Source organism: Poecilia formosa, unplaced genomic scaffold, assembly GCF_000485575.1.
Source record: "Poecilia formosa unplaced genomic scaffold, Poecilia_formosa-5.1.2 Scaffold347, whole genome shotgun sequence".
In the NCBI taxonomy this organism is placed as follows: Eukaryota; Metazoa; Chordata; class Actinopteri; order Cyprinodontiformes; family Poeciliidae; genus Poecilia; species Poecilia formosa.
Genome location: NW_006800286.1, coordinates 522,233 through 546,488, shown reverse-complemented (window position 1 = coordinate 546,488; position 24,256 = coordinate 522,233). Strand labels below are relative to the sequence as shown.

At 35.6% G+C, this 24,256-nt stretch overlaps 1 protein-coding gene across 2 annotated transcripts; it reads right to left on the bottom strand.

Moving 5' to 3' along the window:
* Positions 1-1,325: 1,325 nt before the first annotated feature.
* Positions 1,326-21,546, bottom strand: gtpbp3 (GTP binding protein 3, mitochondrial). 2 transcript variants are annotated; one of them, XM_007574251.2, is made up of 11 exons: positions 20,884-21,546; positions 19,831-20,099; positions 19,265-19,351; positions 18,273-18,355; positions 17,477-17,596; positions 12,502-12,574; positions 11,577-11,720; positions 8,035-8,200; positions 4,142-4,272; positions 3,804-3,978; positions 1,326-2,819 (listed from the first exon to the last, which is right to left on the bottom strand). In XM_007574251.2, the coding sequence occupies exons 1-11, from the start codon at positions 20,964-20,966 to the stop codon at positions 2,588-2,590; spliced, it is 1,563 nt and encodes a 520-aa protein (XP_007574313.1). In that variant the 5' UTR covers positions 20,967-21,546; the 3' UTR covers positions 1,326-2,587. The 2 variants fall into 2 exon arrangements, with proteins under 2 accessions (XP_007574313.1, XP_016517358.1); XM_016661872.1 differs by having other exon boundaries at positions 19,831-20,010; positions 20,884-20,966.
* Positions 21,547-24,256: the final 2,710 nt, after the last annotated feature.

Below are 24,256 nucleotides of genomic sequence, written 5' to 3'. Positions count from 1 at the left end.
CCACAGGAAGCTGACAGACAGTTTAAAGTCCCTGCAATCAGTCAAAATGTGACAGAAAAGTTGGGCATCAGTCAGAAACGATGTGAAACTATGTTAGAAAAATTTAGCTGGTATGAGTCCTAATTTATTTATTAGACTTTTGGTCAGTCAGATTTATGAAGCCCAGTTTTCTAAGTATCTCAGAAGTTTTCTAGAAAACCTTGGACATGTTGTAGTTTGAAAAGATGAACATTTCTGAGTTTTTTCAACCTAACATTCTACTTTTCAAACTCAGAAATTCCCCAGTTCTTTTTCTAGAAAAAAAAGCTTTTGTTTTATTTGTCTATCTACAATGGACCTAATATTAATTTATCATGCAAACATCAGCCAGTTTAGACAAAAATCCCTTATAACTTTGCAAGAAAGATGAATACATTTTTTCTGGATCACTTTTGGTTGAAGCATCCAAATCAACAAAATAACGACTTTGGATATTTAGAAATTTCTAGCCAGGATTTAGAGCTAAATGTGTGTAGATATTTCCAAAAAGGCAATAACAAAGGAGCAAAACTGTATTGAGTTGTGCTACATTCACAACAAACATTTACATCCAAATACTGAAGCACGGCTTAAGTATTTAAAGACAAAGCTCCAAAATTTCTAACCACAAATCACCATGACAGCAAATCCCACTTTTAGCTCAAACTCCCCCAGCTTTGTCATCAATCAGAGAAAACATGAAAGAGAATCAGAGAGTTGACAGAGCAAAGCGGCAAGAGGAAGAGTCGCCAGCTCAGACTGAGTCAAACAAATGCAGAAACATCAGTAACGCCGGTCTGCAGCGGCCGAATATCGTCACAGACAGGGAGAGAAGAACCAGGGGAAGAAGGGTGAGGAGTTCAACAAGGAAACATAAATATTTGATCAAGGGCAGATTGACAGGCGAACAAAGGGTGCAGAGATTATCGCCTCCAAAAACGCCCTTTTCCCACTGAAGGGAGAAGGGTTGCCCCTTACTACCTGCGTTTCCATTACAAATGTGTGCAAAACTTTATTGATATTGCGCTAAAGTTGAAAAAACACAATTTCGCAATAGTGGTGCTTGTATTAAATAAGAAAACGTAAATAAAACCACAAGTTAATAAAAGATAAGATGGATGTCAGCGTCCGTCTTCCACTTTCTGTCGTCTTTTCCGTCTTCTGTGACATCCGACATCCGAAGAAGTGTTTCTGTTGCAGTTTTGTTAAATACACTAATTTTGATTCATCCTAGCGCAAAAACATTTAGTCAAAAAACTGCAGTATTTTCAAAATTGGTCTGTTTCCATTAAACAAATGTATTTTAGTCATTCCAATTTATGCACTTTTGTGGTCACTGGAAACTCAACCATTGTCCCTCATCCAGAACTCGAATGGAAACTGAGTAAAAAAAGAAAACAATATACTAAATACAATCTTACAATTAAATTAAAAACTCAATTAAAAAATATTTACTAATCCAATAGGAAAATTAAATGTTGCAACTTGTTTTACACAAACACATTACGTTCATTTAAGGGGGATAAAAGGCCTTAAGAAGATGAAATGCTTGAATTTGATCTCGTAAACAATAAACTGAGTCATAGTTGTCGTCACAATGTTATTTTCTGCAGTATTACAATCACAAATTACTGCTTGGATGCAATATTTGGTACAAATTATTACGTTTGAGATATTTTTCTGTTTCTGTCAATATCTGTAAATACAGTGAGAGAACTAAGCCTGAAGGAAAAATACTTCAGTTACTTCAAATAAATACAAAATAATATGATATAAAAATATGAGTTTATGATAGATAATTTACTCCTCTGCAGACTTCAACCAAGATCAAATTTTTCACTTAAACATCTCAGTTTTTATGGCAAAACAAATCTACACAAATCAACCTAATCCCATTTAAAAGTTATTTCCTTTACATTTGGCAGCAACAAATTAATTTATAGAAACTCGCAGTGAATTATTTTTATTGATGTGCATAGATTCAGTCACACTGGAGGGATTTCAAATGTGTTAAGTTCACAACATGGAATCTCAATTAGTCCAAACTTTGACTAGGCAACCCTAAAACTTGTTAAAAGACAACAGCCACATATTCTATCTATTTGTTTTAACAAGTGGACCTTCCTTTAACATTTACGAATAAATAAGAAAAATATAAATTTCAATGATAAAAGTAGACATCCGCATGCTCCGCTGACCTTGTCGAGGGCACAGCTGATTTTGTTTTGTTGTGCTGCCGCCCTGAAGGACAATATTTAGCCTTGGAAAAGTTTTTCGGCTGATGGCTGAGTCCATGCCAAACACTTGTTGAGTATATTGGGCCCCTGAGACATTGCCATCATCCAAAAACTATTTCAGCTGGATTTTAAAAAAATGCCACCAGAAAAAATATTTTTGTCCTGGGAACGGAGGTACGTCAGCAGCCAAGAACACAGAGCCGACTATTTGGACCCTGAAGCCTGGCACAGAGCCCGGGCTGTTCCAGCCACTAAACGGTTCTGTGGGAAAACAGCCTTCCTCCCTGAGTGGGCCGGGATCACCTGTCTTCTCTGTTTTCACTCTCGCTCCTTTATTTTCCGATGCAGAAGTCTTTGAAGATAATATCCAGGATCTCCTCTGCCCCGACTCGTCCTGTGATCCTCCCCAGGCTGGTGAGCGCTAACCGCACGCCCTCAGCTGCCAGAGCGAGGTCAGAGTTGCGGTACCGCCGGTACTGAGCCAGCGCTGCCACGCAGTGCTGCAGGTGGGCCCTGTGGCGGGCCTGGGTCAGCGTGGGCGCTCCGGAGAGAGGGTCACCACACCTGGAGAGGAAGTCAGGAGAACAAAACGAACGAGAGCAATAAAATGATCATTACTTTTTGTGCTTCAGTTTGCAGAAGAAAGTCAGACCAAGAATAACATACCTGGGGTTGAAGTCATAAAAGCTCATCAGCAGCAGAAAACAAACACGATTTTACTTACCGTTACTGTACATGAAAGATGCACACAAAGGAAAAACAAGTATTCATGAAAGGTTTCACCTAAAACATGTATGTAGGTCTGTCACAATAACATAACCTGATGGACGAAAAACTGTCGTAGTAATTAGGTTATTAGATTACTAATAATCTCAGTAATTACTGTGCTAGTAATTATTGAGATAAACAATAATATTGTTTTCCTGCATAATAATGCAAGTTCACTCCCTAATTTAGTAAATAACACTTAATACTGGAACCGAAATACATTTTAAATATTCAAAATCAAAGACAACCAAAAACAATAAATAAAAACAGAAATATAAAGCACACACAACAGAAACCATAAATAAAATTGATAATTGATCATTGATAAACAAAATTACCCTTCAAAAAGTACTAAGCATCAGAAATTACATTTTCATTTTTAATTTATCACACATTTAACTGATTAATTCCTTATAGCGACAGGCTTTGATGTACGTTACGGTCAAATAGTCATTTTGTTGTTTATCTTTTTCATAGAGATCCACCGATTCGTAAATTTAAGCCGATATCGATATCATATATTGTCTGTTGTGGCCGATAAACAATATTTACAAATATTATATATATTTCACATCCGTTTTGACGCCTTTGGAGAAAAACCCCACCAGAAACAGATAAAAATAAATACCAGTTGTTCATACTGGTCCAGTTTTATTTATCGGACCGATATCAATGTGTTACAAAATTAACAATATCAGCTGATACCGATGTTGGCGCCGATATATCGAGCATCTTTACTTTTTAAATACTGATTTTGTGGTGATGAAATAAAAAACGTACATCGTTTTGACGCTGCTTTGCAGCACAGTGAGGAAATCCTTCAGTCCTTCGTTGGTTTGACAGGAAATCAAGCAGACAGGTGGGAGTCCAGAGACTCTTCTCAGCCCCAGGTTCAGCTTCTCTCTTTGAGCCTCAGGTAGCAGATCGGTTTTATTCAGCACCAGGAGACACCTGCCTGCAGAACCAACACAAATGTATCAGTAGTGTATTGAGATTTTAAATGACAGACTTTAGGAAAGTATTTTTGCTTTTCTCACAAACTCAAATGAACTCATGGTTCAACATTCAACCTTTTACTAAAGATACACAAACGCCTTGATGATGTCATCATGACGTACCTGCTCCAGACTGGTCCTGGGAGGACAGGACGCTCCTCAGGTGCTCCAGCAGGAGCGCTGCAGCTTCCTGCTCCTCCGAGGGGAGGATGGTGGAGTCAACGACCAGCAGAGTCAGATCAGCCTGCTGCACCCTGCAGAAAACACAAATCCAGTTTTATCCTGGAGAACATTTATGGCGCTTTTGTTATCGATGGAGACATTTTCTTTTAAAATTCTCAGTATCGGCTAAATCCCTGTAAATAAAACATTTTATCTCACAGAACTGCTTTAGCCAACTGTCACAGCAGTATTTATGATCTGGGAAGGAATTAGAACCCACAGTGATTGATAATAATAATAATAATAATAATAATAATAATAATAATAATAATAATAATAATAATAAAAAACACTGATGATTTATACTCCCATTCCTAATTATGTTCTTTTAATTCTAGCATATTATTTTTTACTTTCTTTGGTTGTTTAATTTACAATAATTTGTTATAATTTCTGTCCCTGAATCTCTTATCAGTTGAAGGAGCCTGAAAACCGACATTGCTGCAGGCACAAAGTGTGACTGTAAATATGAAATAATTAAAGTTTTACATCATCTCAGAGCCTCTGATATAATAGGTTGTCTTTATATTACGCAGGTTCATTTGTATGATTTCTTGTAATTTGTTTCTTTTTTGTTTCTATTCATCTAAAAAGATGGTCAATAAATTTTCAACTCAGTTTCAGTAGTTACAGCTGTCATCTTAATTGTTTTGTTTAATTTAGAGAAGCTTCTCATTGAATCTGCCAGTCATTTCTGCAGAGATTTTCTGAAAAGATCTGGCATTTTAAGCCTGGGAGAGCATACATTATTATTTATCACTGTGAAAGGAATCAGCGTGAAAAGCCGCTGCGTTGCATCCATCCAAGCGTAAGGTAGCAGCAGGAGTGGCAGCGGATGCTTGTATTCACCACGTCCTTCCTGTAGTGACCTGGGTCACAAGCTCCAGTCCTGCTCCCTGCAAACCGGCTTCCTACAGAACACAAAGTCCCCACCCTTCCTATAGAGCCACCTAACTGGAGCAAAATTAGTCTGACATTTCTGTGTTTTTATCAGATCTTTGATCAAAATTTGTTCATCACTACGAACAAAGAAAATGCAAGAAACAGAGAAATTTGCTTTTTAAAATGACGTTTTGTTAATTAAAATGTCATACTCCACACATAAGTTTTTCTTTCTTATTTAAATGAGCTCCTTCCGAAGTTGTTAGTTTAGTTATGTGATTCAGTCATTCACCTCATAACTGTCTTACACCAAGTCATTTAACTTATGTCAAATCCTCCAAAATTTTACTTAGAACTAAAGTTTTGACTAAAATTTGCAGACATGATTGGTTGAGCTGATGGACAAAATTTGATTGAAAAACCTTGATGAAGCTCCCAGCACTTTAAAATCGATTATTTAGCAACATGTAACAGAGAGCAAGGAAACATACAAATTAGCTACTTAGCCGCTAATGACGCTAAAGTTAGCATTTGCTGTTTCCTACCAATACCAGCTTGATAGATCAGGATATAAAACTATTTGATCAAACTGTAACTGGATAGTTAAAGATAACTTACTTCTGAATGTATTTATTTCAAACAGGTTTTTAAAAACAAGGAATAAAGCAAACAGTAAGACAGAGAAAACATGCACCCATAACCAAGAACTAAATAATTTGTTTATCACTACATTTCAGTTTGAAAAGGAGTAGGAAGAAGTGAACACTTATTTAATAATCCTACGCCTTATCTCAACTTAATGAATTACTTACTGACTCAATAGTTATCAAAAACTTGTAATTAAAACCATGTCATAATATTCATGTTCCTGTTCAATATACTAAATATTTTATCAGCTAAAGATCTAATAAATAAATTATATTACATAGATGAAATGGTTACAAACTAACTCATAACAAGACAAGAAAATCTACAGATAATAATAGTAATAAATAACAACTGGACCTACAGCATCAGAATAATTACCAACCTCTTGTATACCTGTGAATTCTTCTTAATCATGTTATAAAACAATAAATTAAATGTAAAACAAAACACACACAGAGAAAAAAATAAACTAGTGATAATAAAGATAGTAAGATAGCAATAACTTATCCAGTCATGGTTCTACAAAGTAATGTTTTTAAAATAATTATATTAGTTTAAATACAAGAAGAATATTTTCCATTTTGTTTTGAGGATTTTAAAATCTTTGCTCTGTTTGCGCATCAAAAAACTGGGATTCTTGGTTTTTTCCACAAACAATAGCTGAAAACTTTTACTGTCTCACTTATGTAAAACCAGTATATTCATAGCAGACTTTTTAGGGTATATTCCTACCCTGGCAATGTTTTGGGTTTTGTGGTTAAAAAAAGAGCCAACCATTATGAACTATGTAAATTCAGCTCTGGAAAAAATGAAAAGCCCACTGCAGTGAACCCCATTGAAAACATCCTGTTTATCCACCAAATGTTGATTTCTGAACTCTTCTTAAGTTAAAACATTAGTATTGTTGTTTTTATATGAATATAAACTTGTTTTCTTTGCATTATTTGAGGTCTGCAAGCACTGAATCTTTTTGGTTATTTTGACCATTTCTCATTTTCTGGAAATAAAAACAAAATTTTTGCTTTGAATTTCAGGGACATGTTGTCAGCAGGTTATAGAATAAAAAAACATTATGTATTTTCCATGTTTATTTTACTCAAACATATAAAATCAGAAAAACTGATCATTTTAAGTGGTCTCTTAATTTTTTCTAGAGTTGTATATCAGTGTTTCTAATCCTGAAAATAATAATAATCAACAAACTTAAGAAGTTACAATTTATTTCTAAAGTTTTAGCAAAACCTGCTGCTTTCTTGTAAAAGAGGTAGGAAAAAAGTGGAAAAAATTGCAACAAATAATATCGCGCTAATATCTTCTTTTTAGGTTGTGCTTTCAGTGCCTCACAAATCCCATTTTAAACCAACAACACACACTTTCACAAAAAGAAACATTATAAAGTTTTTATTCTTAATCTTTTGGTTTCTTTTTATTACATTTTATTTGTAAAAACACTGCAATCACTAACATTTTGTTTTATAAGAGCCGTTAAAATATATCTGGCATCAAAAGCCATCCTTTATCACCAAAACAGAAGGCTAAGCCCTGCAGCACGCTCTAAATCTTTTGTTATTGCTTTCTTCGCAGCGATGCAGACTGCCTGCCAAAAACACAAGTAGTTTGGGAAACACTTGACATTCATTTTCAAAGGGAAGAAAATAATGATTTAAACAGAATACGTTGAAAAGATTTGACATGTAAAGTTCTTTATATCAATCATATTATAAAAATAGAGCCACTAGTTCAGCTTATTTTCTTGAATATTTATGTCACAGTCCAACTAATTGTTTTAACTTGTGTATATTTTTTCACTTGAGTGTCCGTTCTGTAAAGCAGTGATGACAAATGCACCAAGTATTCTTCGCTGATGTAAATACTGGATGCCTCTAAGAATGAACTATTATGAACATATATCATAACACTTGAAAAACTCACAATGAGGGACGGTGGCTCTTCATTGCATAACCTCCTGGGTGTGTTTGTCCCATGTATTTATAACCGTGGCTCAGCAGTAACATAAACTGTGGCAGCTACACAGACATTACAGAAAAGACTTATTTCTTCCTTTCTTTGTTTTCCAGAACATACTTCTTTGGTCTCCAAACTCATTTGTTCTGCTAAATTATACACTTGCTGAGGCAGCATTCAACACACATCGTGACGTAGAGCTATCCTGTTAGCATCGAATTTCTTTCTGGTTGTGTGGATTTAAATTGAACAGAAATTAACTTGTTAAGAAGCTGTTTCGGTTTGCTCCCTCTCCGTACCTCTCCCTGGCCCGACGAACCCCCTCCTGCTCCACCAGGTCTGGGCTGTCTCTGAGGCCCGCCGTGTCGCTCAGCAGGACCGGGAAGCCGCCGATGTCCAGGGCCGACTCCACGACGTCTCTGGTGGTCCCAGCAATGGGGGAAACAATGGCTGCAGGTCTCTGGCCTGGGATAAATAATAATAAAAACAGTTAAAATACAGTTGAAAACAAACACAAATACATTTTTCTCACTGTCTGAAGTTAAATCAGACCAAAATTTTCTTGATTTTGCTTAGTTAAAATTAGCAAAATTATTTCTATTTTCCAGAAAACTTGGCAAGACTCACTTTAAAAGAGAGCTATTCCATATACTGACCAAGTAAATCTGGGATTTGAGGGACAGTTAGTTAGTTCTTGCTAATGTGTTTTTTTATGCAGTGTATGTAAATATTTAATTGCACTTTTTCAACCCAACCATTATTACAAAATTAAGATTAAAAGGAGCAGTATCATGTATTTTCCAGACACATGTTTCCATCTTATAGCACAATCAAGTTTCCTTCAGTTGATATAAAGACGCGGTATATAACAAATATGAGTTAAAATAAATTTGGCGTTGCAATTTAACATCTTCAAATTGGGCGTCTGTCTCTTTCAGAAGCTCCTGTTCTTCCAGACACTCTGCTTTCAGCACGTCAATGTTTCTCTATTAAGCCGTTTACAACATTTTAAAATACAGCTGGAACCAGATATTTACAAAAATACACTGAATAAAAAACACAAATAATTTTTTCCTCACTGTCTGAAGTTAAATCAGACCAAACTTTTCTTGTTTTTGCTTAGTTAGAATGATCAAAATTATTTATATTTGCTAAATGCCAGAAAACCTGGCGAGACAGTTTAAAACACAGTTAATCCAGACCAAATAAATCTAAACTTCTGAATTAGAGGAAAGTTACAGAAGAAGTTTTATAAGCAGTGATGAGATGTGCAGTTCCACCAGGTGTCTGTTAATTGCTGCTGCCACTGGTCTGGAGGAGCTGAGTGGGGAAGGCTTTGTGAAAGCAAGCGTTTATCGTTTATGCACCGCAAATGGTTGCCATGGGAGATTAAAGAATCATTTCAACGCTCCAGGTATTTTTCTGATGAGGGAATGACATTATAACATTATATAAAGTAAAAGAAAAGTCAATTTTACATAATGTTTCCTCTACAAGCAGGTCAAACAATAAAACGAGCAAACATTTCAAAACTTGTCAACACACCTAAACTGACACACAAACGACTCGAACAACATGACGAACAGAACGACACACCATCCTGACCCCCAAATTCTCAAACTTTCAGCTCATTGTTTTTCTGAGGGATGAGCAGGAAACACAAGTGTGACCCCCTTTTAAACTGTCCTGACCTGAAGAATCTCCTGGAAACAGCCTGGAGCCTGATAACACAAAATACCTTCCAGAGGTCCTGAAGGGTTTAGGGCAGAACGAGCCAGAGCTGTTTATGTGGCATGAATGGGGACAATTCATGGTTTTCAGATTATGTTTGCTTTTAATACAAAACTCAACGTAAAGACGTCAAACAACTGTATATACAGCCATAACAAAAAACTATGAGCCCAGTGCACTGAACCCCATTGAAAACCTCATTGTTATTACACCAAATATTGATTTCTGATCTCTTCCTGAGTTAAAACTTTAGTATTGCTGTTCAAATGAATATGAACTTGTTTTCTTTGCATTGTTTGACATCTGAAAACATTGCATCTTTTCGTTATACTGATAATTTCTCATTTTCTGCGAATAAATACTAAATCTTTGCTTGGAATTTCACAGACATGTTGTCATTAGTTCTAAGAATAAAATAATAATGTTCATTTTACTCAAACATAAACCTATAAAAAGTAAAATCAGAGAAACTGATCATTTTAATGGTTATTTTTTCCAGAGCTGTATGACATAATTTTGTCCACCTAAACTGGACATGGAACAGTTTTAAAATACAAAGTCTGGTCTTTCAATCACTTCTACTAAAACTAAAGACAATAAGTCTCAGTGTGCTGCCACTATAAGATGCCATCTGTCCAATAACTCCAACCAAGAAATTTACTTCCTATTAAATATCCCTCAGTCAGCTGCTGTAAAAGGGGATTTATTATGCAAAATTCACATTTTTCCATTTTTTGTGCTTCCATTTGTCTGCCAAGTTAATGTTTTTTTCTTGGTGTCTGGAAAGTTAGTAGTTTTGAAACCTTCTAAATGTAAAGTCACAAATCAGCAGAAGTTTACATAAACTATGTAAAAAGTGTCGGACATGAAATCAGAAAACATTTTTCCTGTTTTACTCAATGAGAATTACTAACATTTTTTTTACTTGATAAATGCCAGAATAATGAGAGCAAGATTTTTTTAAAGGCAATATTTTGTTACTTTCTTTAAAGGCAAAAGTTTAAATTCCAAAAGTTTGGGGCATTCTCTGTAAGCTCCTGTTTTATTGAAAAATGCATATGTATCTTTTTATAAAGTGTATGTACACTTCTGGTTTCAATGTATTTCAGAAACCATTGCGACATTTCTTATTCAGTCACAAACTGCAAAGGAGGCATAGGGAATAATCACACACTGATATAACTAGATGTGCTTTTTACATATTTTAACTAGCAGTTTTTATTTAATTATCTGTATATTTCATATTTTTATTGAACTGTGGCATTTTTCTACTTGACAGATAGAAAAATGGATTTGTAATTTGAGCCTTTCCAGTCAACAGAAAAAGAAAACTCACTTTTGTCGATTATATATTAAATCAAAATGAGCAACACTATGTAAACTATTCTTTTAAGTTTTTCTCTGTTATGTAATCTTTATTACAAAACTAATGTCTGCACGTTGGATGTGAAACCAAAGAGTCAACGAATCAGAACCGGACAGGATAACCGGATTATTATTCTAATAGCGAATCTCTGCCAAGTTCTTGTTCCGGATTGGTTTATATAAACCATTCCTAAATGACTCCAGGAAACTAACGCAATATTAAAACAAATGTCTCATGTTGACACCATGTTGTTTACACAAGTGGAAGCAGGAGTAAGGGCGATTCAGTGGAAGATAAGCTGACCATCTGCTGCACAACAAATAATGATGATTGACACAATAAGCCATAAACTCAAATATATTTTAGTTTAACTTAAATGTATATGTGACCATAAACAAGCATTTTAACACGTCTTATACTTCTGAGAGCTAATTAGTGAACAATAACAGGAGACGACGGTTTTATCAGAGTAGCACAGATTCTTGTGTCTACTTCCACAGAGTGATACTTCAGACTCAGACATTTTATTTAATCTGTAAAGGAAGCATGTTTGTTTGTTTCTTATATGGACCCCTGTGGATGGCTCAAACATCTCCGAGTCCATGCTAGGTTGACAGATTTTGCTTTTTTTCCCCTAATAAATCAAGTGTGATTTAACAATAAGTCTGTGTTTGTGTTTCAGCAGACTCATTTTAAGCTGATCCATCATGTGTGGTCATGCGTCCTGCTTTTCTTGGCTCTTACAGAGTTTGTTGAGGAGGCTGCTCTTCCCTGCGTTGGTGGCACCAGCGATCACCACATGGACCCCGCTGCGAAGCCTCTCACCTCGCCGCTCATCCTTCAGATGCTGCTCGATCTCTGTTTGCAGGTCACACACCGATATGTCCACTAATGGAGGAGGAAAAAGTCACTGAGCAGAGCAGCCAACAATGGAGGGTTTAGAATCACTTCAGGGCTTTAAAGTTGTTGTTCTCCAGAGCCTGTTAAGCTTTGAGTTGCACAGACTCTTATAAAAACAGAAAGCTATACAATTGATTCGGGCAGTTATACAATTTACTCGCAGCACATTCTTCTAACTTGTATATTAAACCTTCTTCACTCGGGAACAGATAAATAAAATCCAGTGGATAAAGCTGCCAGTGTGTGATTTAACATCAGGATAAATCCTGTTGAAAGAATATTAGAAAAAAAAAAATCGAAGGGTGTTTCCTTAGATAAAATCTTTTACAAATTCACAAAGGAAACTTACCTGTTTATTGAATTAGAATGTATGCAACTGAATTTATCCGGGGAATATATAAATTGGATCTTGCAAAGTTTCTTGAGGCAACAGTTGTGAATTTAGTTGAATCCTGGAATAAAGCCTGACAAAACCTCTTCAGACCAGGACAGAGGTTGACAGGATAGCAGCAATAGACATAAAAGTTAAAATAGCTTAGTTATCTCACACCTAAATTCAATCAATAATCACCAACAAGACTTAAAATTTGATGCTGGACTGAAAGTGTGGTGAAAAGTTTTCCTGCAAAATATTCACTCAGCTGGGCTGAACTGAATTAATTGTTCTTCAAAATCTAAAGTAAGTTAAAAAGAGTCTGAGTTATGGGGCTCAAAGTGAATCTTTTGCAGGATCCACACCAGGCAGTTATCAGCTGTCATTCATACACACCTTGGTCTAAAACTCCTTCCTCGATGAGTTCATCCTCGCTGAAGTCTATAAAGGCTTCGACATGGGCTAAAGTCTGAAACGAGGCAGAAACAGTCTGAGTAAAGCATTAAGAAGAGGCTGTTTTAGATACATGGACAAAAAAAGACATCCTGATAGTCCCACAAACAGTCATCTGCCTAATTATACATCGTTAATGTCAAGAAACAGAGAAAAGATGTGAGAAAAACACAAAAGAGCAAAATTGATCTGGATTATAAAGTGCAATAATGACAAAATTATTCAAACCTCTTTTCTTTTGTTTTTGTACTTTAATCACCTACTTCAATACATTTAAATTAGAAGACAATGGGTTGCACTGCATTTAGAGGTATCAGAGTAAAAGGGGTAGAAATCAAATGCAAATTACCTGTTCCATGATGTTTTATTTGTAAAAGAGTTGCAATACCGTAATTTACTAATTTCTGTCAGTTTATTTAATTAAATCCCAATGAAATACATTAAAATATGCGCTTGTAATGTTACAAAGGTTTAAGGTGTATGAATACTTCTGCATGTTCTCGCCGGGGATCCATTTTAATATCAAAACCTGCAATGTACAAAAATACATAAATGAGGTTTAGAAGCACAAATTATTTAACTAATAAATGGAATCAAATGAATTGTTTCTTATTTAGCATGTAATGTTTTAATTGACTTGTCATTAAATCATTTTAAAGTTAAAATATTTGTCTTTCTAACTGGAGACAAAAAAACACACCTGGTTTCTTCCAGGTCTAAATGAGAAACACACAACTTATAACTTATACTTTACTTAATACACTGAGTGTAATTCACCAAAACGAGCTGAAGTTCAAGATGCGATGTGTTAAAAACAAAGTCCAACCCCAATTTCAGTCGCTTGCAGAAACACGTGCACATGTAATAACTTGAAGTAATTATCCTTACTGTAGCCTTATTGTTTGACATGTTTCTGTGGAGGAAATGTGGCCATCAATGTTCTTCCAGTTAATTCATTTATGTCCAGCCAAAAGATTTTAATCAGCTAAGCTAAACGCCTTGTTTCTCTTCTTTGTCAACCGCTCTGTTTTTTTAGTTATTGTTTGACATAATTAACAAGTTTTAGACAAGATAACATTTGAACCTTAAATATTTTTGGCAGGCAAAGGACTTCATGGTCGACTATATGACTGTGTGTGGCTTTGAACAGGATATTTAATTAAACTGTCTTAAAGTGTTTTATGTCTTTAATCAGCTGTTAAATGGGTCTTTAAATTATCTCTAAGCACAAAATAATGTTCAGAAAATAAGAAAATAAAGATCTGTATAAAAGTATTTGCTCCCTTGCAGACTTATAAAGAGTTTGATTTTAAAAAAATCAGACCAAAAATAAACAGAATAAATTTAAAAAAAAATTCAGCTTTAAAATGTTTTTTTGACTGAAAATCATCAACAAGTGGTGAAAAACATCCAGTGTTTCCTCAAAATGTCACACAAAGGAAGAAAGAGAAAAAGAAATGGGAGAGGGCCTATTATTGTACTTTGTGGTACCCCATAAAAAGGATGGCAGAGAAGGACATAAAATCACATATGCCAACTCAAACATGTCTCACTGCCAGACAGGAACAAAACAATGAAAGAAGTGAAAGAAGGAGGAGTCAAAACTCAAAGCAAAGAGTTTTGACTCTTTGCTTTGAGTCATGATTTACTCCTTAAATCACGACTGATTTAAGGAGTTTTATTCCAGTGCTGCCTGTCACACCTTTTAAAACCCAAACTTTTAAAGCAAATGATTCCTCACTAAAAATGCATTTACTGGCGTAAAAAAGTCAAAATTGAAATGTATTTTTAGAGAGGAACGTTGACAGTGATTCAGGCCTCATCTCTCTCCATTTCTACTCAAATCCTTGATGAATTTTTCCCTCGGTGCTACATGGTTCTTTCTAATCTTAATCTAAAGTACATAAGGAAAAATGCTTCGATATTTCCACCCCAACCAGATCGGCATCTTGATAAACATTAAGGAACATACACACAATAGTAGAGTAGCTGCAGAAAAACAGGAAGCATCAGACTCCAGCACTTTGCCCCGTTGAGTTACATGGAAAGCCATTAAAAATGTGGCATTGTTTAGGTGTCAGACAAAGATTTGACCCCTGTCATCATACAGATTGTATACTGCTGATTAGCTGTGTTCTCAGAAATCAGGATAACAGACCGAACGGTCCTTTAAGCTTCAAGGAACCAAAGCTGCTGACAAGCAGATGAAACAAAGCTTCTCAGGGGAGAACACCTGGATCAGCTGGTGGTGTCCGCTGCCAAAACCATTCACAGTGGAAGAAGTTCTGGCCAACTTCCACTTGGATGAAACCATTCACCTGCGGTCACTGACCTTCTGTGCTAAGCTGCTTTCACAGGATATGTGAGAGAAACTCAACTTTTGTAACTATTAAATCTAAATGAGAAACGCATACATCCGACGACTCCTTAAAAAAATGAGGAGGAAGAAAATACGGAGGATGTTCAGTCATCATCAGTACTCACTCGTGCATTTGGACCTGTGCATGGTCTTGTTACAGAAGTGTAAATTATAGATCCATATTTATTGTTTCTAGTTGACCTTAAATATTATGACAGAGTATAAGGGGCACACTAAGAAAATTAACTGTTTTCAAATTGTGAGAATCAAGCCGAGAATAAAACTGTCTGACAATAAAGTCATAATACTACAAGAATAAAGGTGTAATGAAAACTTGGGTCAATAAAGTTGTGATAATGCCAGAAAAAGTCACAATAATATCATCATAAGGCAGAAATATCAGAAGAATAACATGGAAATTTTATGAGAACTCCTACACAAAACGTCAAATCACTGCATTAAAATGAGAAATGATGAGAAGTTATACTTTGGTATTGGTTTTACAAAAATGGAAGTATTTTAACTTTCAATACATCAACCTAAAATTATTACCAGTAGCAGACTGTGCAAATAACTGAGTCTATTATTGAGAAATAATCACACAGAGATGCCAATCTGGTCATGGTCACATCAAATCCTGATAAATATCGAAGCTTTGCTCTTATTAAAGCTGCTTTTTTCTCATAATTTTATTACTTTCTCATACAAATATTTGTGTCAGAATAAAAAATATGATACTTCATAGAATAGAGAGCCTTGCAAAAGTTTTAAACCTTTAAATTTTTTGTAAACGCTAAAGCAATTATTGAGACTTTACGTGATTGACAAATACAAAGTAGTACATAACCGAGACGTTAAAGGACAAATTTTAAGTTCTATACAATTTTTACAAATTACATAATAGCGTAATATGATGATCGCGTAATCAGCAAATAGAGTGATTTAATTGAATGTCAGTATAAAACCCACTGATCTTGGAGAAAGTTTTGTAATTATGAGAAATTAAAAAGCTTTATCTTATTACTGAGGGAAGGAGAGGTTTAGTCACCGAGTCAGTAAAGACACTCTTGGTAACTCTGGAGGAGATGCAGAGATTTACAGCTCAGGTGAGCGAATCTGTTGACAGGGCAGCACAACGGGAATGAAAGCAGCTGCAAGGCACAGTCAGATGTTATGCAACAGAAAATAACATTTTAGTTTTTTCAGTGAAGGTAAAATTCAATGCTGCATAGAAGTAATTAAATGTTGCACTTTAACTGCAGGTTTCCTTGATAACTTAACAGTCACAGGTAGAAAGTCAGTTTTTATACAGAATCAGAAATCTCTTACTATCTGTGGTTATTTTCAGCATAAAGTAACAGGGTAAGAAGTGGCAAAATAATTGCGTATTTATCGATTAGTTTTTTGACTGTTGGCATTAGAAACGCACGTACTACATGTCCTACAGCGACATAAAAACAGGAAGTCTGTGATTCCTTTAAGAGCAGCTGTAGAGATAAAAACAAAAACAACAAAAGCTTTGTGTGGGAGTGAAACCACTGAGGTCTGACCTGCAGCTTGACACGGACCGCTTCTTCCCAAACTCTCTTCAGAACAATAACAAAAGCAAAGAGTTCAGCTCGCTTTTTATTCCAGACACTTAAATAACTTCAATAATCTCCATTTTTATGCAACAATTTTGTCATGAAAGTGTTTTTATAGATGGCTCCTACAGGGAAAGGCTCAGGTTGTTTTATTGAAAGATGCTTCATGTTTTAGTGCAACACATACAGCATCTTAAATCCAGCCATATTTAAATCTAATATTGCTCTAAATTTTGATATGTTGGGTTTGGATTCCACAAAGTTTTGAATGCAACACCAATCAAAGTGGCCAAGCAAGACAATATTAATCACCTATACCTAATCCCACCATGTGACCACTTGTGTTTTGTAATTTTAATAAATTAGATTTAATGATTTCTTATACTTTTTATAAGAACTCAATGGTGGTTTTCTTTGTTTTGTATTTATCATTTTGAATTTACTGTATTTATTGACAGAATTTGTACTAAATTCAACCTTTTGTTTGTTTTTAGCAGGACAAATTTTTCAGCAAAAAAAAGAGAAAAAATAGCTAATTTGGTGATTCTGGCACATTTACATAAACATTTATTAAAGAGGAACCGGATCCTAATTTTCACAAATCCTTTCTCGACTCTTATCAGAAGGTTTAGCTCAGGAGAGTCCAAAGTGTGGCTCGGGGGCCATTTGTGGCTCTTGAAATTGTTTTGTTCGGCCCCTTACCACAAGTGAAGAAAAGTAAAACATTTGGCCAACAAAATAGAAAACAACTGACCCAAAATATTCGGAAATTGTGTGTTTTTCTTCTAATAAAGCAACAGTTGAAAGTCCTTTTTATGTCTTGTATGTTTAATGATTTACAAATTTCTTTCATAAAAAATTGTTTATTGTTGAGGAGATAAAACTAAAGAAAAAAAACATATTTTTGCATTTGTAAATGAATGAATTCTGTGGCCCATCAGTAGTTTAAATTTGCCCGTCTGGCTTCCTGACTCACCCGCTTCAGCCTGTGGCTCCAGTTCTGATAGAGGCGTCCCAGTTCTCCTGACATCTGTCTGAGAGCTTGTCTCCGCTGAGCCTCCGTCTCTGCATGGATCAGATCCCCGAGTCCCTCCACCTTCAAGCAGAGTTACCCAGAATTACAGATCTGTATGTTTTTATTACGAAACATCTGCATTTATCTACATTTGTTTATGCAGTATAATCCACATTAACAAGATTTATAAAATGTCCTCTCTTAATGTGCCTCATGAGTTCTCTATTTAGACGCAACTAAATTTATGAAAAAAAAATCTTAACTTGAATTATAGCAATAAAACCTTTTTGCAGTTAATATAATATGTGGTACCTTAGCAACTGCATGCGCCTATCTGCAGGTAATGCAATAAAAATATAAATATTTATGATAGTATATACGTAAGTTAAGTAGATATTGTTATAGAAAGTCCTACTAATAACTGGATTAGAATATAAGATTGAATTAGACAATATGAAAGTGTCTATTTTTATCTGGGAAACCTTTCTGTACTTAGTCGTTTATTTTCAAAGGAAAGTAAAGCTTCATAAACACACAAAGCTGCGAATTTAGTGCATCACCTTTAATCTATAAAGGCCCAATAGCTGCATTTATGCATGAGTCTATCAGAACCCGGTGAAATAAACACCAGAGGGTAAATTTTCTGGTACATTTCATACATTGGGATCAGCTTCATTAGATTTGACTCTTCACCCTACAGACTAACAAAACCTAAACACACAGGGTCAGAGTGCTTTTATGCTCTCCTTTGACTTACCTCCGTTAAATCGAGCTTCCCTGCGTGGAAAGCCCTCCGAGTGAACTCCCCAGCGTCAGCAGGCCTCATGCCAGGCACGCTTCCTGAAAAACACACATACACACACAGACACGCTAACAAAAATGAAGAAACGGCATGATGTATGCATGCATCATGCACACAAAACACGTACACACACAACCACAGGACAATCAAAGGTCAGCAGGGCATCATGACAGGCAGGTTAACTAAGGTTGCGTATGCATTGTTCATTCAGCTGTTTTCCAAATTGCTTTAGGGGACCAAAGGGAAGACAAAACTATGCATGACAAATACACAGCAGAGAACATATGTTAGATTATTATATAGGAAAGAGTTATTAGATTCTTTCCACAGTACAAAATCATGACTGTTAATTTAGTTTAATTTAAAAGGCTCTTAGCTGTCACTGAGTGCAGTCATGGTTTATGTTGCCCTGTGATGGACTAGCGACCTTTCCAGAGTGTAACCTGCTTCTCACCCAATGACTGCTGGAGAAAAGCACCAGCTTCCCTCCTCCCACAAGGATAAGTGCGTATAGACAAGGGAAGGATGGATAAATATCACAGTATGGATCATACCATATAAATATTCCTGAATTATAAAAATCCCACAGCTCATGAACTAGCAGCCCTCCACTTTGCCTTGAACAACACTGCCCTCTATGGAGTTCACAGAGGAACTGCTGAGAAACATTCTCTGAAAATCACAAAGGACCCGTCATGCCTGCCAGGGCATATATTTTAAGTACCTAAGAAACGTTGATGCTGGTGTCAGTTTTCCTTTTTAAGTCCAAGAAATGACTCTGAAGCGTAGAGAGTTTATAATCACGCTAAAGGCTCAGCACTTGAGAAAGTGAGGCTATAAATACCCGCAGACGGAGCCACTGGCACTCTGAAACCGAGCGCTACTGTACAGTTTATAATCCTGGGTCATGTTGTGATACATAGAGATGCAGGAGCAAGTGTGTTTACCCAGAGCTTGTAAGACAGCAGTGATGACAGCAGGACCGCCGTGGATGTGGAACTCCACACTGTCTTCCCCAGTGAAACTATGAGGAGCTGGAAACAGAAAAACAAAATAACAAAACTTCCAACAAATTCCAAATAAATGTTTTATTGAAAAGCTATAAAATAACAAAAACATGTAATCCTGCAGAAAACCTGAAGAGAGGAAGGCATAAGAGAAAGAACGATCTAGATAGATCTTTCTCTGTGTGCGATCCAACCTTAAAAAACATGTTACAAAAAAAACTAAGTGCCACCAAAAGAAGGTTGTAAAATCTATTCAGATTCCTTAATGTGGAATTTCTTTACCTTCTAAGTAAAAGTACACATTTCACTTGAGTTTATGCTACTGCAATAAACTTTCAATTTATTTTAAGGCTTTTTCACATCTGTACCCAAACAACTTCTCCATAATTTGAAACCATTTCCTTTGTCATCTGAGAAAACGGTTTTACATAATTAAATCTGAAGTATTATGTCACAGCCAGAATGTTACCAAGCAAACAAGATCTGAAGAGTTTGAAGAGTCTAACCTGGGAACCAGAGAACCAATCCGCGGTCCAGTACTTCTTTAGAGTGGGGGTCTGTGATACTACGTAACAGCGCAGTTCGTGGAGGAGGCAGCTGATTTCCGAGCCCAACCATACATCTTAATGCTGTGGCTGCAGCAGAACCACTGATGCGGACCACTGCCACCCCACATCTGCCATGACCTGATGACAAAGCGAAGATGGTGTCAGCATCCGCTAGTCCAGCCAGAACTCTGCCTCCAGAGGACAGACGGCGATTCAGAGGGATGTTTCTGCAGGAGGAAAGGTAAATGTAACCTGCTTTTTTATTTGGACTCTTTAGTCATGTCTGGGTACAAGATGTTAGCAAACATACAGTACATTTTACTGTTAAATTACTGATTATTTATTACGGTGTGATAGACTTGAAACCTAAAGTATAAATTAAGATTAATTTTACAGAATATTTTTACTGTTTCAATAGTGATTAGAGCAAAAACTAATTCTTAACATTATAATATGAAATATCTTTAAACAAAAGTGTCAGTAAAGATTTTTATTGGATCCCAACTTTAATATGTATATATCTTCTTTTGTTGCTGCCTTATGTGTTTAGCCTATAAAAGTGATCTGAATGTAATTTTGATTATTTTGTCAAACTATATTAGTTTGTTTTGACATTCAACTCTTTTGAAAATGTAATTAAATTACGTAAATACCTCTTTGGAAATAGTGCTAAAACCCTATTTTATCATTGTGCTGTGTCCCTGGAGTTTTAAAAGGAATAAGCCAAAGAAATTGGAACATATTAAATCTCTGCGCCAGTCTGTAGGTTATTTTTAATAGTTTGTGATGTGCAGACACAACATTGAATCATCTCTTGAATTTTAACGTCTTATTAACTCTAAAAATTGTCACAGTGGCTTGAAATAACTGAAAAGCGGGGGAAATAAACAGCTTACGGTTGTTAAGCAGCATTGTCCCTTCGTGAATGATTTTCTATAATTTTAAACAGCACAACGCCCCTGTTTACATTTAGTTTGAGTTATACAAATAAAGCATAAACATTTAACAAACCTTGTCCTAAGTGTGCGGATCGTAGCTCTGTATATTCCTCCACAGACAGCTGAAACTGGCAGCATTATTGCAGAATAATACATTTAAAATTTAATTTATTGGCATTTTAATAAGTAATCTGAGATTTACTTCATCATCGGTACATTTTAACCTGTTAACTGCAAACAGGTGATAATGAGAGCAAAATGTTTGCTAACATCCGGACAGGTGACAATCTGGGACCTTCAGTAACTAGCAGACCCATGCTGTCGGCGTGTTCTTCCTGCTTTTGTGTTATTGTCTCTAGAATGCCTGCGATTGGTCAACACTTTTCTTACGCAGACGTGTTCTCTATTTCTATTCACCTAATCAACAGAGTCCCGCCCTTTGTGCATCGGAAAATCAGGTCCGTAAATACTGTTCTCCTCAAACGTTCCGCCCCATTTCTTGCGAGTTCGCCGCAGCAGGGCCATACAACAGAAGTGGAGAGGGAGGAGCTATTCTTTTTTTAAATTCTTTTTTCTCTTTTCTGCTCAATTTATGATGTCAAAATCTTATGTCAACAGGACAAGTTAATAATGTATTGCCATATGGTAAAAGGAACCTTTAATTTAGTTTGGTTTTTACTGATCAGGCAAAAACAAATTATTAACATCATGATATGAAATATCTTTAAACGAAAGTGATAGTAAGCATTTTTATTATGTTGGATCCCAACTTTTTAAAAAATATATATATTTTAGATTTTAAGATATTTTTGATGACAAAAACAACCTTCCCAAATTTCTTCTTTTGTTGCTGCCTTGTGTGTTTAGCCTATAAAACTGATCTGAATGTAATTTGATTATTTTGTCTACCTATATTAAATAGTTTGTTTTGACATTCAACTCTTTTGAGAGTTGAGCTTTGTTTATTGTATCAGAAATTATACAATAAACAATCAAAAAGATAAGGCTAGATTTTCTTTAATTAGCCTCAGTGATAGATTGATGGTGCAGTTCAACACAGGAACCATGAAAAAAATGAAATATGTAAGAGGTACACATGACTAAGTAGAAGATTCAGTTTGCAAGGAGTTCCTCATGTCTGCAGCCATCAAAAAGCATATGACCTCATGAATGAAACATCATTCACATAAGTCAGTCATTATACCAAATGGAAATCAACAGACACAGAGCTAAGAGTGGTGAACATTTCCAAATCTGCAATTGAAAGCAGTGAATGTGTTTCTAGTCTGTTTTCTTAGACTTCAATTTAATCAAAATCATTTAAAGCTGAATCCTTTGTTTTGTGTACTTATGGTTTTGGCTTGCATCAGTCTGTCTCTGTAATTCACAGTGTTTTAATCATCAGTTCTTAAACACACAACAATCGTGCATGCCGCAGAATAAAGTCACAGAGTCCCGACTTCATGTGCACTGATGTGTGTTTGTTGCCCACTGCAGAGCCTTGCAGCTGTCAACCCTCTGAGCTGGTGAGTAAGCAGAAATTATGCTCCAACTGGACTTGCCTCTGAGTTGTGAACCATGATACCAAGGGGAGGGCCGTCAACCTGATGGAGTGGCTGCAAGGAGAACCACAATGGAAGAGGTTCCTCATTGTGTCCACACAGAACAGGTACACCATGAGGCTTGGGAGAATTTTTTTAACCTTAATTTATAATTTATAGCATGCTCTATGTGAGCAAAAGGCATAAAGCAGCTGCTACCTCACAGCTGCTGAGTTCTGTATCAACACTTTGAAATGACACCTTGGGTGTCATTAGTAATGACAAAATTCTCCTTGTAAAGAATAATTATATATATTTGTTTGTTTATCTACACCTGAGATGCAGTTTACCAACTCCATCAGTGGTTTTACAGATCCATACATAAATAATATGATCTGTACCATAAGTATTTGTTTTGATGTATATGTATTTAATGCATAAACCATATTGTCTTATGACAGACGACAGACTACAAATTCAGTTATATCTGAGCAAACGTGACACACTTTTCTGCAATAATACAATTTATATTTGTCCTCAGACATGTTTAATGAGACACATTATAGCAGTTTAAAAACAATCTGCACACTGTCATTCTTGGTGAACTGGAAAGTGACGTACTTGTACTTTTACCTGGACACTGATGAATATTTAATAAACAGCTATATTTCTGCATTAATAAATAAATCATATAGCCTATTTAGTTTTCCAGGAAAGGGTGAGATAGTTAAAGTGATAGAGACTAGAAGACTCCACTACTCTGCTAAATATGACTATTTTTATTCTCTAAATTTAAAATTAAATCTATGTAGATGTAATTGTTTTTTTTTCTTTTGGTGATAATATTGGGCATTTTATTGTTTTATGTTTTAATTTAATATATGGTTCCGTAAAACACAACATCTATTCTATTAATATTTTTTAGACAAATGCAGGAATGGTCCAGAAAACGACACTGATCAAATCCAAGACAGGAATATTTCTATTTATGTTATAAGTTCCCTGAAAACAAAAATATCAAATTAAATTGAAAGTGGTCGATATATGATGACAACTTTGTGCTGCACATTTTCTATTTTAAGAAAACCTTTGTAATAATAACTTAAATGAACTCTGAGTGACTTAAAACAACTTTTTCCTAACGTACTTTTTTTGTAGAAAAACATAATTTTTGTTCTGATTCACAACTACTTGAACAACTGTGGAATCTGGAGATTATGTTGCAAAGAAGATTTTTTCGTAAAATCAAGAAAATCATGGACCATCTTGTTCATGATGGTCATACAAAAACAGTTGAGTGTCTTCAGTCAGAGGCTCCTTCAGACTCGCAGTAAACAAGACTGCTATAGGAGATCCTTCTTGCTCACAGCAATCAGCATCTACAAAAACCCTTAAGAAAACTTGGATATGACTTATAGCTTCCCTTTGTTATCAATAAAGTATTTTTGAATTGCGTTGAAGTAAATTTAACTACTTTTTGTCGTTGTCAATCATATCAAATACTAATGAGATAAAATAAAGCTTGTAGTTGTTATGAGACCAAATGGTAAGTCTGCCTGCAGTAAACAGCAAAATGCGCATTTCTCTGACCTCTTGCAGCCAGGTAGAAGGAACAATGCACATTTTTGCTCAGTTAACAATGTGAGCCATGCAGCAAACAAACTATTTCTATTTCTGGCTTACTTACACAGTTTGCTGTAGGGTGATATTATTACATGCCTGTGGGAGATGGAAAATCAAGGTCATGCATGTTTTAAAATGACTATTAGGAGTTAGTTTGCAGCTTCCATGCAGTCTAATTCAGCATGAGATGACTTTTGAGTAACACCTGCAGCTCCGCTGTAATAATCTAGGACAATAGTCAATTAACAGGGTGAACCGCTGTAAGGTGGAATGAGTGTGTCA